Source organism: Salvelinus sp. IW2-2015, unplaced genomic scaffold (genome assembly GCF_002910315.2).
Source record: "Salvelinus sp. IW2-2015 unplaced genomic scaffold, ASM291031v2 Un_scaffold1051, whole genome shotgun sequence".
Taxonomy (NCBI): domain Eukaryota; kingdom Metazoa; phylum Chordata; class Actinopteri; order Salmoniformes; family Salmonidae; genus Salvelinus; species Salvelinus sp. IW2-2015.
The window spans coordinates 234,163-252,449 of record NW_019942705.1 but is presented as its reverse complement, the minus strand read 5'-3'; the positions used below and the strand labels follow the sequence as shown (position 1 = coordinate 252,449).

General features: G+C 44.3%; 1 protein-coding gene across 1 annotated transcript in view; it reads right to left on the bottom strand.

The window, feature by feature from the left end:
* Positions 1 to 3,156: 3,156 nt before the first annotated feature.
* The window catches only part of LOC112069570 (ubiquitin carboxyl-terminal hydrolase 43), a 103,942-nt gene continuing 88,811 nt past the window's right edge, over positions 3,157 to 18,287 (bottom strand). The window contains exons 12-15 of the mRNA XM_024136905.2: positions 12,926 to 13,310; positions 7,719 to 7,877; positions 6,700 to 6,858; positions 3,157 to 6,459 (exon numbers count right to left, since the gene is read on the bottom strand). Of these exons, the coding sequence (XP_023992673.1) occupies positions 5,318 to 6,459; positions 6,700 to 6,858; positions 7,719 to 7,877; positions 12,926 to 13,310 (1,845 nt within the window). The 3' untranslated portion in view covers positions 3,157 to 5,317. The remainder of the gene's footprint in view (positions 6,460 to 6,699; positions 6,859 to 7,718; positions 7,878 to 12,925; positions 13,311 to 18,287) is intronic.

The following is an 18,287-nucleotide window of genomic DNA, read 5'->3' as shown; positions in this document are numbered from 1 at the left end:
AACAATCAATCTTCACAATCACTAGTTAACTACACATTTGTTGATGATATTACTAGGTTAACTAGCTTGTCCTGCGTTGCATATCATCAATGCGGTGCCTGTTAATTTATCATCGAGTCACAGCCTTCTTCGCCAAATGGGGGATGATTTAACAAAAGCGTATTCGCGATCGTTACACGAATGTGCCTAACAATAAACATCAATGCCTTTCTTAAAATCAATACACAGAAGGATTTTTTTTTAAACCTGCATATTTAGTTGAAAGAAATTCATGTTAGCAGGCAATATTAACTAGGGAAATTGTGTCACTTCTCTTGCGTTCATTGCACGCAGAGTCAGGGTATATGCAACAGTTTGGGCCGCCTGGCTCGTTGCAAACTAATTTGCCAGAATTTTACATAATTATGACATAACATTGAAGGTTGTGCAATGTAACAGCAATATTTAGACTTAGGGTTGCCACCCGTTCGATAAAATACGTAACGGTTCCGTATTTCACTTAAAGAATAAACGTTTTGTTTTCAAAATGATAGTTTCCGGATTTGACCATATTAATGACCAAAGGCTCGTATTTCTGTGTTTATTATATTATAATTAAGTCTATGATTTGATATTTGATAGAGCAGTCTGACTGAGCGGTGGTAGGCAGCAGCAAGCTTGTAAGCATTCATTCAAACTTTACTGTGTTTGCCAGCAGCTCTTAGCAATGCTTGATTCACAGCGCTGTTTATGACTTCAAGCCTATCAACTCCTGAGATTAGACTGGCAATACTAAAGTGCCTATTAGAACATCCAATAGTCAAAGGTATATGAAATACAAATGGTACAGAGAGAAATAGTCGACGAATCATAATTCCTACAATAACTACAACCTAAAACTTCTTAACTGGGAATACTGAAGAACTGGGAATATTGAACCACCAGCTTTCATATGTTCTGAGCAAGGAACTTAAAACTTCTTAGAGCATGGCGTCCCGTCAGTGGGACACCTGTCGACAACTTCCGGTGAAATTGGAAGGCGCACAATTCAAATAAATAATCATAAAAAGGATGGATATTAAACATCTAGGTACATACAAGTGTCTTATATAGGTTAAAAGCTTAAATTCTTGTTAATCTAACTGCATTGTCCGATTTACAATAGGCCTTACAGCGAAAGCATGCCATGCGATTGTTTGAGGACGACGCCCCACATCAAAATATTTTTCAACCAGCACAGGCTTCGTAAAATCATAAATAGCGATTAAATATTCACTTACTTTTGAAAATCTTCCTCTGATTTGCAATCCCAAGGGTCCCAGCTACAACATGCATGGTCGTTTTGTTAGATAAAATCCTTCTTTATATCCCAAAAAGTCTCTTTAGTTGGCGCCATCGATTTGAGTTATCCACTCGTTCAACATGCAGAGAAAAGAATCCAAAAAACTACCACTAAACTTTGTTAAAACAAGTCAAAATACATTTCTATCTAATCCTCAGTTACCCTAAAATGTAATTAAACTATAATATTTCATACGGAAAGAAGTATGTTCAATAGAAAGGTAAAATTAGCAAGTGCGCGTCCTCTTCGTCGTGCGCACAGAGACTGATTTCCAACTCTGACTCCCTGTACCAAAACTCAAAAATCTTCCTCGTTTGGGAAGAAACAAGCCTGAAACCTTGAACAAAGACTCTTGACATCTAGTGGAAGGCATAGGAATTGCAATCTGGGAGCTGGAATTGCATAGGACCCATAGCTTTCCATTGAAAGAGCATGGGCTCTCAAAAAAAAAAGGTCCTGTTGGTTTTTCTCCTACCATATCAATTGTGTTATAGTCTCATACATTATTTTAACATTTCTACAAACTGCAACGTGTTTTCTATCCAATGGTACCAATTATATGCATATCCTGGCTTCTGGGCATGAGTAACAGGCAGTTTACTTTGGGCACGTCAGTCAGACAGGAAGTGGAGAAAAATAGACCTTACGTTAGCTTTTTTACATGGCACAACAACTCCACAAGGAATTCTGTTAGCCACGCCTGTAAAGCCTGTTACACACCTGCATAAGGTAAGTCTAAATACAAACTACTGAGAAGTGAGTGTGTAGGAAAGGCATACATTTCCCTAAGAGCACAGCTCACATGGCAAGAGAACTATTTGGAATGTGCTCTCTCAATATCAATAAAACGTGTATGACACAATGGATGATGAATTTAAGAAAAATTTGGAATACAATTTTTTCTCCACAATATATCAACTTTTGTTAATCAGTTTTCTCTACACCTTGGTTTTGTAAGTTAAGCTGGTATGATGTGGTATGGAAATGAGCAGAACCTGAGGCAGTTCAAAGTCCAAGTTAGACAGATACAATGACACATGCAATTGAATATCTCCTYGTTTGTATTATGATATAATAAAGAGAGTAGTTGTGAGAAAAGCTGTGTTTAATTTGCAATTCAAATAAATTCCAGTATGGTAATAAGCAGATATTAGAGGCAGATACAATATATATATGTTAAGTTCACAATTCAAGTCCACTTGTGCTTTATCCTGACGTTGCTCTCTGATCAGAAGCATACATGATCTGATTTGATCATCTGGAGCCTTCATTTACATAATTACAAATCAGGTATAAAATGTAGACTTTTACAAAAGTTGCATATAAAATATACTCAACCCATGCCCTCCCAAGGAAAGCATCCTTCATTTAGGGTCCCTTCTAAAACAAGTGCTCGTTTTGGTAAACAAAGTGATACAGAAAAGAAATTGATGAGAACAAGTGAAAAAATAAAAAAAGGCATAACATTTGAGCTAGTGTCATCAGCCAATGTTGATGGTGTAGTGTCATCAACCAATTTGTCATGATGGTTGATGGTGTAGTGTCATCAACCAATTTGTCATGATGGTTGATGGTGTAGTGTCATCAACCAATTTGTCATGATGGTGATGGTGTAGTGTCATCAACCAATTTGTCATGATGGTTGATGGTATGTGTCCATCAACCAATTTGTCATGATGGTTGATGGTGTAGTGTCATCAACCAATTTGTCATGATGATTGATGGTGTAGTGTCATCAACCAATTTGTCATGATGGTTGATGGTACGTGTCATCAACCAATTTGGTCATGATGCATTGATGGTGTAGTGTCATCAACAATTTGCTCAATGTGTAGTGTCATCAACCAATTTGTCATGATGGTTGATGGTGTAGTGTCATCAACCAATTTGTCATGATGGTTGATGGTGTAGTGTCATCAACTAATCCCCATTAGAAGAAGTTATGATGCATATGGGGCATCCCATATGGTCCAGCATATTGCATAGCTACTACTGTATGTCTGCTAACACAATCATACAGTATATATCCTACACATTAACATTATATTTTAGGAGAATAGTAAATGATTCTAGATTCTAGATAATTTCAGATACATGAAGTCAACTCAGTTGACGGCCAGTTGATGGCCTATGCTTCTCATGGGGCGATGGGCCTAAGTAATTAAGTAACTCAGAAATCTAATAGATAAATACATTTAATCTAATAGTGTTTTTCCCTTTACAGAAGCACTGTATGCTATTATGTTGGTAATATCTGTATTACTACTACATATGTTCATATACAGTTGATGTAAGCTCAAACACATGTGCTCTACACCCTCCTAACATAAAACACACATCATACGTTTCCCTCCATTGTTTCTGGGAAATCTGCACTGACTAGAACATACACAGAATGTGCATATATCTGAATTGGCATGTACCCTATGGCTAACGAATAAATTGCATTACAGCACTCTATAGGAAAAATTACAAAATTATCTTCATGTAATGTAATAGGTTCCAATATACAATACATGACGATCTAAGGCAAGAGATGTTTTGGGTTGAAAATGAATGAAAACCAAGAAATCCCTGCCCCTCTGCAGAGTACAACAGACAGCAGCACCTTCACAGTTGGTATCTTTAAGGGAGTTTGCCATGGCATCAGGGGAGCAGGTTTAATCCCCCCTGGTGAGTTATTGTGAAACACAGGCAGTAACTTTCTCTGGAGCTCAGCAGTGGGGAGATACAGGGAGTGAAACGCCTTGAAATGGGCTGTCAGTCTGTCCCTGCTGCTCTATAAGGGGCCTAAACCACCTAAACCACCGGTGTGATGAGGTTCCACAACAGTTCACCATCACATAATAGCACCCATCTAAGTTCACACAAGTCAATGTACAAAACTCTCAAGTGGCTCTTTTTGATAATTGTTTTCCATTTCGATTTAAAATAGAAAGTCCTAGATACTGTCTGGTATTCTTGTATGCTCCACAATGAATCTTAAACTAGATTATCTAGACCTTTATCAGGGTCCTGATGAATGTTCTGATTGACACAAACTTTGGTTCAAGATCCATTAAATCTATTGTGGATTATACAAGACCTCCACTGTGCTGGAGTACATGGTGTGCCAACTACCCTCTTTTCAACCCAGTATTTCAATCATGTTAGTTACGAACATAAATCGCCATTTCATTCCTCTACCCTTACTTCTCCTCCAATCACACACCGTCGTTACAGTACGGTAGTCAGTAACAGGTGTGTAACAACCAGGTTATTACAGTACTTGTTTCGTTCAGTTGCCACTGACAGTGGATGATACATGATGAATATTAGCAATAACATAAGTGTGTGAGGTCCCAGCAAACAGTTTGCAGTGGAAGCACAGACARACAATCATTTAATTGAATCCTTTCGTGCAGGATATTCCTCCACGGCTACATCAATAGAAAATCAAGGACAGCATACAACCAAGAAAGATGCTTGACATGTCTRTGGAATAAATATGATCACAATACAGCAGTTGTACCTCTCCATTGTACACAGTCTGCATAGATTMATTTACACACAAAGACAATACGTCAATAAACATCAGTGTTAACRGAGGGTACATGAYGCCCTTCAGAAACAACAGCTCTGCTGGCTATACTACAGAGACCTGGTGACCGTCTGGATGTGATGTGTGTCAATCAATAGCGTGGTTCCAGTGTTCAACAAACAATCATTCTGAACTGTCACAGAGGCACTTACATTAACAGAAGACTATGACAGACAGTTAACTGTTATGCACTGCATTACTGATTTCAGCTGTTGGCAAAGCCTCCCCTAAGAACCTGTCTTATAGTAACACCGTGACTATTCCTCTGCTCTAGCAGTGGTGGCCAGACTGCTCAGCTCACACTAACATGCTAACCCTGGCAGTAGGATTGGCACAAACTCTAAATAAAGAGACACACACTCCAGATAACTCTACTGCTGTGGCAGCAGCCAGTTAGCCTAGCTGTGCGGAGGGAGTCAGAAGCAGGACTCGGGGACGGGTCTCTGCTGCCTGCCCAGGGAGGTGGTGCTGTAGCGTGCCCGCTGCAGGGTGGCATAGCTGGGCTTGTCTGTGGCCAGGCTGCTGCGGGGGGCCGGGGGAGCTACCTGCCCGTTCCTCTGCAGAGAAGCACACCTGCGCAGGGTCAAGTCCAATTTGGTCTGGATGTTACTGGAGCTGTGGGCACGCTTGATGTCCGCAGCAGAGCTGTGACTCCCTGCCTTCCCGTTGACAAGCTGCCCTTTGCTGTGACGGCAGTCACTTCTAGGGGTGCCGTTGGCCCTCTTTTCCTCCAGCGCTACACCGTTCAGGGTCCCATTGGAGAGGAAGAGTTTAGACGAACTACCGTTTGCCACCTTGCTGGCTCGTCCGTGGCAATTGGCCCGGACCACCTCCCCCTTGCTAGGTGTACTCTGAGTGTCTTTCTTCAGGAAGCCTGATTTGAAAAAGGACAAGAGGCTGTCGTGGCTCCTTACCTCCTGACCCCTCATCCCCTTCCTCTCCTCAGGCTGTAGACCAGCCTGCAGCACCCCTACTCTGGAGGTCAGTCCTGCTTGGGCCTTGGGCCTCTTCAGTGTAGAGTCCCTACTTGGGGGGGCACTGTGGCTGATGTGGACCCCATCAGTGGAGCCTCTATGGGGGTGAGGGTCCAGGGTCCTGCCCTGGTCCTGCCTGAACCTCTTGGAGGACCTCCGGCCCAGTGAGCTGTCATCCCTGGCTTTAGTGATAATATTGAGCCCCAGGCTGGAGCTCCTCTCTACGGCAGGCCTGCTCTGGCCCTCTGGTACTCTTGGGGAGTCGCAGGCCTCAGAGTTGGACCTGTCCATGCAGCTCAGGCTGCTCCCACTGGGGGAGCTGCCCAGGTCCCTGTGCCCGCCCTGGAGCGGGGTGGCCACTAGGGTGATGATGGGGTCCTTGGTGCACCGCGGCCTGCGCCCTGACTCCAGGTACTCCACCAGCTCCCCTCGCCTGGGGGCGGAGGGTTTGGGGCGGTCCTTGGAACCAAAGGACCAGCGCAGGGGCAGCACTTTGCTCAGGGTGTCCTTGGTCTTAGTGGGTGACCTCATGCTCACGCTCCTGCCCTGAATGCCTCGGACAAATGGCTTATTCTCAAACCTATCTGGACACAGAAGAAAAACAAACACAGTTAGGATTTTTCCTCATATTCCTCCTCTTTTTTAATGGTTCATTGATCGACTTATCTACATAATCATCTGCTTTTTAATGATGTAATTATCTCAAAGAGATAATCCTCTTTGAGTAACAACCAGAACTTCAGACTAATCAGACACAGCGAACCATAGTGGTTTTATTTATTTAGAGACAGACTGGGGAAATGGTGTCCAAATGGGCTACTCACCTGTCTCTGTTTTGAGAGGCTCGTCCTCGAACACAGRGAGCTCTGGGGATTCGGGGGTTGGTGTGGGGCCAGGAGGGCCAGAGGTGGACCCCCCAGAGAACAGGCTGTCCCGCGTCAGACGGATCAGCCAGTGGTCTGACGTGGAGGAGCTGGTGGAGCCTGTAGAAGTAGAAGAACACTGTTATACAGAGCAAAGTGCCATCTACTGGACTCTCAACACAGCTAATACATACAAACCTGTCTCTTTTTCCTAGAGGGGGACAGTACGCGTCCGCATGCTTCCCAGCCGAAACATTTCGGAAAGAGTTTGTGCATATATTATGACAACATTTTGTTAGTTGTTGTTAGTTTGGAAGCCTAAGCCCCTTCGTCGGAGATTGGTCAACAGCAGGGATTCTTCAATACACTTTTTCATTGTGAAATAGTGCACAAAACATCTTAGTTAGATGTAAAAATGCACGACTAAGATCTCCTCTGCAAAAACGTCAAAATGAATGACAGATTTCTTGAGTTATCTTAGATTAATTCWGACTATTTTGAGGAAGTGTATACTGGCTACAGCGTCTCAAGAGGGACAATTGCAGCTTTTTTCTCGTTTTTAAGTAAAAGTCTTTTAAGGAAGTATGCAATGCACAGACGTTCACTTTGCCTATCCGAGTTCTGCTAGGAGCAAACCAAACCTAGTATGCAGATGCCTTTACTGTACCTCAATCCTATGATGGACAAGGTTATTACACACTGCCAATCATATACTCTTTTGATTTCAACATTAATGCTTTAAATTAGAAAAATGTCTGGATACTGTCAGTGAAGTACCATTCATTATTGGGTGATGAAAGCCATCATTTCACCAATAATGGATTTCAGAAGCCTTATTTCCATTACATGGACTTACTTTCAACTGAGGACCTCTAAAGGTCAGGATTCTTCCAGAACCAACTGGTATATATAATCTATTGAAATGACACAATAGAACTGCAGACTGTGGCTTAATTAAAGGACTTGTCAACACGGCTCACCTCTGAGAGAGGAGCTGGCTGACCATGGAGGGATGGTGTTGCGTCTCTGGTAGAAGAGGATGTAGGCTCCCCGTGTGCACACCTCCCCCTCTGTGACTGGCTCTGCACTGCTGTCATCATACCCATACCACTGGGCGTCCAATGAGTTCCTGCAGAACGCTGCACAGAGACACAGACACCTGTTCAGACATGCACAACAGTGTGTACTTACATACATACTGAACAAACCACCACCATATCTTTATTATCATCATCATCAAACACATTTTTGGACTGGATCTCACTTCAAGACACCTTGCTGATTTCAATGAGATTGATATTTCATAGACCATTTACAGGATGTGAATATGACAGTGTCATGACGTGGCCCTCTTTGGGGATAGCGAGTACCATCCCTCTCTCTCTGCACCACCCCTCTCTCTCTCTCACCACCTCTCTCTTCCCCCTACACCCAGGCTCTGTTATCGCAGGTCATAAATTCCTAGAGGAGTCTCTCCTCATGGCCATGCAGTATATATAGAGAGGGTTTCATAGGAGAACAAAGGAACCTCTTCCACATCACAGAACTTGAGAACTGAACAATGTCCATGTTTTGGGGAATGTGTACACGGTCGGGGGAGAATCCAGCTACGACCGGTCCATTTCGTTTAATGTTTGTGAAACTCATGAGAGACAATACAGCCACATTACCATAACTCTGTTTATACAAGAGTCTCAGTTGTAAGGCTTGCATCTAATTGTTGTATAAAATGAATGAGTAAAGATGAAACTATTTCTGAAATTGTGTAATGTGATTTTAAACTGTTTAATGAAGGAAACTCCAATTCCCTTTGGTGTTTAACTAAGTCATAGGCCCGCCCCGTGAGCACAGACATTTATCTGGCGTCATGGGACAGCCCTTTTCTACTGTTCTGGATATAACCCCCACCTTGGGAATTTCCTAGCCAGACCAGCTGACCTCGATTAACGAGAGGACTAACACGGAACCCAAACCGGCTGTGCGCGTGCCCCATCGTGCGCTATCGTGCATAAATGTATTTTGTCCCTTACACCAAACGCAATCACGACACGCAGGTTAACTTCTTCTTAATAGGGGGCGCTGATTTCACTTTGGGAAAAAATCATGCCCAAATTAAACGGCCTCGTACTCTGTTCTAGATCATACAAAATGCATATTATTATTACTATTGGATAGAAAACACTCTGAAGTTTCTAAAACTGTTTGAAATATATTCTGTGAGTAAAACAGGAACTCATTTGGCAGCAAACTTCAAGTGAAAATTCTGAAATGGGGCTCTGTGTCAGGGCTGCCTATTCAACTGGCTTATATTTATGGATCTGTAATGCACTTCATACGCCTTCCACTAGATGTCAACAGGCAGTAGAAGGTTGAATGGGTGTTAGCTTGATGTGAGGCCGAATGAGGAGCTTTTGGAGTGACAGGTCCGCTCTTTTGTCAGTTTTCAACGGTGCACAGGGGAACTCCACATTGTCTTCTGAAATGCGTTACGTATACACGATGAAAATGGCTCCGGCTCTGATTTTAGTTGGATACATTATGAGAAAAACATCATAAGTAGGATTTTTCAACCGAGTTTGACAGTTTATTCAACGTTTGATTGGACTTTTTGGATTTTTCGTTTCGCATGGCGACAACGATTTTTGACACGTGAGTGCTCCACTGATGACTAGGCCAAAGTTGGCTAGATTCGACAGAAGAAATGGACATTCTAAAGCCAAACAACGATTTATTCTGAGACTAGGACTCTTGCACAACATTCTGATGGAAGAATCACAAAAGTAAGAGAATATTTATGATGTTATTCGATTTTTGTGTTTTATGTTGGCTCCAACAAGGCGGAGAAGTTGTAGGGCGCTGTTCACAATATTGCATGCTGTATTGTTGTACTAAAGTTATTTTTTAAAAATCTAACACAGCGGTTGCATTAGAGACCAGTGTATCGTTTCATTGCTGTACAACATGTATTTTTAGTAAAGTGTTTATGAGAGTTCTTTGGTAGATTAGGTGCACTGTCAAAATATCTCCGACATTTTGGGCATTGTGCTACGTATTGCACATGTAAACACGATTTGCAGCTACTAAATATGCACATTTCGAACAAAACATAATGTAGTAATAACATTGATGTTATTAAGACGTATCTGATGAAGTGTCCAAAGGTTAGTGATTAATTTATCTCTATTTCTGGTTTTGTGAAAGCTAGCCGCTATGCGGTGAAAACATGGTGAAACAGGCGTTGTGTGTTGGCTATTGTGGTGAGCTAATATAATATATATTGTGTTTCGCTGTAAAAACACTTTAAAAAATTGGAAATATTGGCTGGATTCACAAGATGTTTATCTTTTCATTTGCTGTATTGGACTTGTGATTTCATGAAATTATATTATATGATATCCCTGTCCCGTTAGGCTAGGCTAGTCATATTKTTTGATGAGGAGGATCCCGGATCCGGGAGGGTGACTCGTTAGAGGTTAAAATATCAAAACAAACTCTGAACCAATGACATTAATTTGGGGACAGGTCGAAAAGCATTAAACATGTATGGCAATTTAGCTAGATAGCTTGCACTTGCTAGCTAATTTSTCCTATTGAGCTAGCTTGCTATTGCTAGCTAATTTGTCCTGGGATATAAACATTGAGTTGTTATTTTACCTGAAATGCACAAGGTCCTCTACTCCGACAATTAATGCAATAAAATGCAAATTAATTACTTAAAAATCATATAATGTGATTTTCTGGATATTTGTTTTAGATTCCGTCTCTCACAGTTGAAGTGTACCTATGATAAAAATGACAGACCTCTACATGCTTTGTAAGTAGGAAAACCTGCAAAATCGGCAGTGTATCAAATACTTGTTCTCCCCACTGTATATATTTATTGCAATTATTCCCGAATGAGTGATCGTTCATGTGCAAAGGAGTAGCATTTCAATGGTTATAATTATCAACTGTGTAGTGTCTTTTGTCTTTCGCGCCCTTCTTAGTCCCTTTGTCTACCAAGCCGCCATACCGGTTAAGCCCACTAGGGTATATCCCCTATCAGTTTGTTGATGCATTTCTGTGATTATTTAGTTAGTTAAAACTTCTCTAGGATAGGGRGCAGCATTTTCACGTTTGGATGAAAAGCATACCCAAATTCAACTGCCAGCTACTCATCCCCAGAAGATAAGATATGCATATTATTAGTATATTTGGATAGAAAACACTCTGAAGTTTCTAAAACTGTTTGAATCATGTCTGTGAGTACAACAGAACTTATTTAGCAGGCGAAACCCYGAGGACAAACCGTTCAGATTTTTCTTTTTTGAGGTCACTCTCTTTTCAATGGATTTTCATTGGGAATCCAGATTTCTAATTGACCTTCTTGCAGTTCCTACCGCTTCCACTGGATGTCAGTTGGTTGAGGGTTTTTCCTTTGTGTAATGAAGAAGTACGGCCATCTTCAATGAGGGTCACTTGTTGTGTACTGTTTGTTAGAGGCGCGTGACCAGAAAGCTAGCTACAGTTTGTTTTAATCCTGTATTGAACACAGATCATCACGTCTTCAATTTTAACGATTATTTACGTAAAGAAATACCTAAAGTTGTATTACAAAAGTAGTTTGAAATGTTTTGGCAAAGTTTACAGGTAACCTTTGAGATATTTTGTAGTCACGTTGCTCAAGTTGGAACCGGTGTTTTTCTGGATCAAACGCGCCAAATAAATGGACATTTTGGATATATATCGACGGAATTAATCGAACAAAAGGACCATTTGTGATGTTTATGGGACATATTGGAGTGCCAACAACAGAAGCTCGTCAAAGGTAAGGCATGAATTATATTTTTATTTCTGCGTTTTGTGTCGCGCCTGCAGGGTTGAAATATGCTTCTCTCTCTTTGTTTACTATGGTGCTATCCTCAGATAATAGCATCGTTTGCTTTCGCCGAAAAGCCTATTTGAATTCTGACATGTTGGCTGGATTCACAACCAGTGTAGCTTAATTTGGTATCTTTCATGTGTGATTTAATGAAAGTTAGATTTTTATAGTAATTTATTTGAATTTGGCGCTCTGCATTTTTACTGGCTTTTGGCCAAGTGGGACGTTAGCGTCTCACATATCCCAGAGAAGTTAATAAATAAATGATTGAGACAATTGATGTATGGATGATTCATAGTGAAGACTGGGTTTGTGCAGATAACCAACAATTTACGACGTTTGGAACGATACTAACGTGAGGTAAAGAATAATTCATTAATTAGACGACTAATTGATCAGATATTAAAMTATCTGAAAAGTTGTATTAGGAAAATTATAACTTTGTAATCTGAATATTTTCCTTGGTGCCCGACTTCCTAGTTAATTACATTTACATGATTAGAATAATCACATAATAATAATTACAGAGAATTGATTTGATAAAATAACAGTCTTAATTTTAATGATGCCAAAGACACGACAACAGCCAGACAGTCCCTCCATACAAACCTGTGTAATGTCCCCCGTGCATGCCTCCGTGGTGGTTACACACGGCATAGAGGTCATATAGGAAGTCTGGAGGGGCCACGTCGGGTGGGCAGCGCTGTTTCCAGGCCGGGTGCAGGGGGCCGGGGAGCAGAGGACCGTGGGGGGCCAGAGGACCGTTGGGGGGCAGCCGGGTGCTCTGACTCCTCTTCACCACATGGGGCGCCATGTCTAGGCCGTCCAGGGGGAAGCGCACCAGCGTGGCCAGCTTGTTGCNTTTAATGAAAGTTAGATTTTTATAGTAATTTATTTGAATTTGGCGCTCTGCATTTTTACTGGCTTTTGGCCAAGTGGGACGTTAGCGTCTCACATATCCCAGAGAAGTTAATAAATAAATGATTGAGACAATTGATGTATGGATGATTCATAGTGAAGACTGGGTTTGTGCAGATAACCAACAATTTACGACGTTTGGAACGATACTAACGTGAGGTAAAGAATAATTCATTAATTAGACGACTAATTGATCAGATATTAAAMTATCTGAAAAGTTGTATTAGGAAAATTATAACTTTGTAATCTGAATATTTTCCTTGGTGCCCGACTTCCTAGTTAATTACATTTACATGATTAGAATAATCACATAATAATAATTACAGAGAATTGATTTGATAAAATAACAGTCTTAATTTTAATGATGCCAAAGACACGACAACAGCCAGACAGTCCCTCCATACAAACCTGTGTAATGTCCCCCGTGCATGCCTCCGTGGTGGTTACACACGGCATAGAGGTCATATAGGAAGTCTGGAGGGGCCACGTCGGGTGGGCAGCGCTGTTTCCAGGCCGGGTGCAGGGGGCCGGGGAGCAGAGGACCGTGGGGGGCCAGAGGACCGTTGGGGGGCAGCCGGGTGCTCTGACTCCTCTTCACCACATGGGGCGCCATGTCTAGGCCGTCCAGGGGGAAGCGCACCAGCGTGGCCAGCTTGTTGCGGCGCTCGCCCACCTGCCGGAAGCGCTTGAGGTGGAGGATGAGGATGTCAGGCAGCGTCCACAGGCTCATCTTCACCATGCCCTGCTGCAGCTGCTTACAGTGGGGACATTTCCATGCATCGTCTGGGGCCAGCTGGCAGAAAGAGAGAGAGAGAAAGATAGAGAGATAGATAAACAGAGAAACAGAGAGAGGGCGAGAAGGACAGAGTATTCATCCATGTAAAAAAAATATGAAATCTTGTCCCTCATTCAACCCACTGAAATCATTTCATAACACTCTCTAAAGGTGCTACATTGGATTGTTTTTAATTTTTGTATTGTAATTTCAGAAAATGKCCATAATATATCTGCCGCTAATTGTGGAATGATAATGTTTCACAGTATTACTTACTCGCCAGTCTTGTGATTGGCTGTGTGCTTTTCCTATTGATTTCTCCCGCCGGAGCGGCAGCTGTTCTGACTTTGTTGCTGTGTTATCTAGCGAAAATCGCTAAATTCCTGGTTGCAAAAATTCTACACTGTTCGCTCAATTTCAGTTTATGTGAGAAAGAAAGCACTGAATAGTGTAGGGAATCATTATACCATCTAAATCGCTGGGAAATGTATTTTCAATAACCAAAAATATTGTTTTTCCAGCAGTTTGAAGCTGGTGGACAATGTTTTAGACATGAAATGTGGTCTGGTACAGGTCCCGGTGGTCTTCAGTGATAGCTCTGTGCATGAGACCGTGTCTGTTTCATCAGAACAGTATGTGAAGCCTAATTTATCAGTCACTTTCACAACCTGTTGCTGGGGCGACCGCCTCTGGCACTCTAATCCCTCTGATTAGTGTGCATGAAGAAGAGTGGAGGAAGGAGATGGAGGCAGCTGTATCCAATAACCTTCATGTTCAGTCGAGGATACTAATCTGGTCACGAATGGAGCTAAAGAAAGCTTAGTGATTTTCCTCATGAATGGCAATGGGAATTTATTCACTCCTATCAGAAGCAGACATAGGACTCAAACAATGCTCAGGAAGAAACTAAGAGAAGGCTCTCGAGGAGGACATGTTTTAGACATCTATCGCACATGTCAACTTCATAAGCGTATTACATAAACCAAATTACAGGCTTTGAAGTTCCCGTACACCTCTATTACCTAACTAACATGGTCCAAGCACACCAAGAGAGTCATGAAGAGGGCACGACAAAACCTATTCCCCCTCAAGAGACTGAAAAGATTTTGCATGAGTCCTCAGATCCTCAAAAGGTTCTACAGCTGCACCATCGAGAGCATCCTGACGGGTTGCATCACTGCATGGTATATCAACTGCACGGCCTCCGACCGCAAGGCACTACAGTGGGTAGTGCGTACGGCCCAGTACATCACCGGGGCCAAGCTTCCTGCCATCCAGGACCTCTATACCAGGCGGTGTCAGAGGAAGGCCCTAAAAAGACACCCTAGTCATAGACTGTTCTCTCTGCTACCGCACGGCAAGCAGTACCGGAGCTCCAAGTCTAGGTCCAAGAGGCTTCTAAACAGCTGTTCTACCCCAAGCCATAAGACTCCTGAACATCTAATCAAATGGCTACCCAAAAACTATTTGCATTGGCCCCCCCCCCCCCTCTCTTTTACGCTGCTGTGCTATTTCTTGTTATTATCTATGCATAGTCACCTTTAATAACTTCTACCTACATGGTACAGTTGAAGTCGGGAAGTTTACATACACTTAGGTTGGTGTCTTTAAAACTAGTTTTTCAACCACTCCACAAATTTCTTATTAACAAACTATAGTTTTGGCAAGTCGGTTAGGACATCTACTTTGTGCACGACACAAGTCATTTTCCCAACAATTGTTTACAAAGAGATTATTTCACTTATAATTCACTATATCACAATTCCAGTGGGTCAGAAGTTTACATACACTAAGTTGACTGTGCCTTTAAACAGCTTGGAAAATTACAGAAAAGGATGTCATGGCTTTAGAAGCCTCTCTTTTTCTCGTTCTCCTGGTTTTTGACCCTTGCCTGTCCTGACCCTGTACCCGCCCGCCTGACCATTCTGCCTGTCCCTGACCCTGACCCTGCCTGCAGTCCAGTACCTTTTCTCCTACTCTGGATTATCGACCCCTGCCTGCCTTGACCTGTCGTTTGCCTGCCCCTTCACACAGTCTGCACTTGGGTCTTACCTTGATACCTGATAGTACCAGTACCCCCTGTATATAGCCTTGCTATTGTTATTTTACTGCTGCGCTTTAATTATTTGTTACTATTATTTCTTACTTTTTGAAGGTATTTTTCTTAACTACATGGTTGGTTAAGGGCTTGTAAGTAAGCATTTCACTGTACACCTGTTGTATTCGGTGCATGTGACAAATAAAACTGGATTTGATTTTGGATATTCAGAACGTTCCCTGAAACAACCTCTTCATATAACGAGGTGTGGAGGGGCATGGAGATGGGGCATAACTGTAAACAATATATTGTGGTACAGTATAACTGGGAGCAGGAAGATCAATCAAGCATTTGAAGGGAAAGAAGTATTCTGATTCATAAGTCGTTTAGACACCGATCTGGGTGTAGGTACAGTTAAGCGAGAGCATWCAGTTCCCAGCAGAAGCACAGTTCATTCACAGCTCTAATAGAATATCAACACTCCACGGATGGGAAAATAAAAGCCCAATTGGCAAGATTAATTCCACCTCAGGTCATCTTGATTGATTTGACTGAAGGCAGATTTTGTTCTTGGCATCATACCACAGCATTCATATCCTTTGATGTTACTGTTGACATTGCATCTTATAACACATGGGTGGTCTGTAAGAAGCATTATGGATTCCATAATGATGTCCTTAAAGGGATTGTTCACCCAAATAACAAATGTGCATCTTATTTTTAAGGTAGCATAAGATTCATGAATGAGTCATTTTGTCACGTTCCTGACCTGTTTTTCCTTTTTCTTGTATGTATTTAGTTGGTCAGGGCGTGAGTTGGGGTGGGTTGTCTATGTGTTATTTTTCTATGTCGGGTTGTTTGTGTTCGGCCGGGTATGATTCTCAATCAGAGGCAGCTGTAAATCGTTGTCCCTGATTGAGAATCATACTTAGGCAGCCGGGGTTCACGTGTGTGTTTGTGGGTGGTTGTATCTCGTGTTAGTGTTCGTGCCACACGGGACTGTTTTCGGTTTTGTCACGTTTGTTGTTTTTGTATTTGTAAGTGTTCTGGATTGTTTCGTTATAATAAATCATCATGAACGCAAATCACTCCGCATATTGGTCTGATCCTTCTCGCCTCTCCTCGTYCGAGGAGGAGGAAGACGACAGCCGTTACAGAACCACCCACCAACACAGGACCAAGCGGAGTGGAGAAGGGCGGCAACAGCAGCAGAAAGAAACCCAGGACTCCTGGACTTGGGAGGAGATTCTGGACGGAAAAGGACCCTGGGCTCAGCCAGGGGAATATCGCCGTCCCAAGGCGGAGTTGGAGGCAGCGAAGGCAGAGAGGCGCTGGTATGAGGAGGCAGCGCGGCGACGCGGTTGGGAGCCCGAGAGTCAGACCCAAACATTTCTTGGGTGGGGGGGGGCACACGCGGAGTGTGGCAAAGCCGGGTAGAATACCTGAGCCAACTCCCCGTGCTTACCGTGGAGTGAGAGGGCGTCGTACTGGTCAGACACCGTGTTATGCGGTAAAGCGCACGGTGTCCCCAGTACGCGTGCTTAGACCAGTGCGGGCTATTCCACCTCGCCGCACTGGCAGGGCTACGGGGACCATTCAACCTGGTAGGGTTGGGGAGGCTCGGTGCTCAAGAGCACGTGTCCTCCTTCACGGTCCGGTATACGCGGTGCCACCTCCACGTACCAGTCCTCCGGTGGCAGCCCCCCGCACCAGGCTGTCTCTCCGGGTTCTCTCTCCAGCTGCTCCCACCTGTCCAGCACTGTCAGAGCCTTCCTCACCCTGACCAACTAAATACATACAAGAAAAAGGAAAAACAGGTCAGGAACGTGACATACTCCCCCCCCTTAAAGGTGCGAACTCCGGGCGCACCAGCATAAAGTCTAGGGGGGGGGAGGTCTGGGTGGGCGTCTGTCCACGGTGGCGGCTCTGGCGCTGGTCGTGGTCCCCCACCCACCATAGTCAACCCGCGTTCCTTGGCCTCCTCCCAATGGCACCCTCCCAATCAACGCCACTAGATTAAGGGGCAGCACCGGACTGAGGGCAACACCGGACTGAGGGCACACTCGACGAGGCAACACCGGACTGAGGGGCAACACCGGACTGAGGGCGATCCTGGCTGGCTGGCTCTGGCGGATCCTGGGCTGGATCCGGCTCTGGCGGATCGCTGGCACGGCTCTGGCGGATCTGGCTGGACGCGTCTGTCCTGCTGGCGCTTGGCTGGTCCTGGCTGGACCGGCTCTGGCTGGTCTGGCTGGACGGCTCTGGCTGGTCCTGGCTGGACCTGGCTCTGGCTGGACGGCTCCTGGCGGATCCTGGCTGGACGGCTCTGGCGGATCCTGGCTGGACGGCTCTGGCGGATCCTGTCTGGCAGAGGGCTCAGCGGCTCCTGTCTGGCGGAAGCCTCTAGCGCTCCTGTCTGGCGACGGCTTCAGCGGCTCCTGTCTGGCGGACGGCTCTAGCGGCTCCTGCTCTGGCGGACGCGCTCTGAAGGCTCAGGACAGACGGGCGGCTTTGAAGACTCAGTACAGACGGGCGGCTTTGAGGCTCGGGACAGACAGACAGCGCTGGCAGGCAGGCAGCTCAGACAGCGCTGGGCAGGCGACAGTTCAGACAGCGCTGGGCAGGCAGACAGTTCAGACAGCGCTGGGCAGGCAGGCAGCTCAGACACTGGCTGCGCTGGAGAAGAGGAAGGCCTCTGAACGTGCTGGACAGGTGGAGCAGCTGGGAGAGAGAACCCGGAGAGACAGCCTGGTGCGGGGGCTGCACCGGAGGACTGGTACGTGGAGGTGGCACCGCGTATACCGGACCGTGAAGGAGGACACGTGCTCTGAGCACCGAGCCTCCCCAACCCACCAGGTTGAATGGTCCCCGTAGCCCTGCAGTGCGGCGAGGATGAATAGCCCGCACTGGTCTAAGCACGCGTATCTGGGGACACCGTGCGCTTTACCGCATAACCG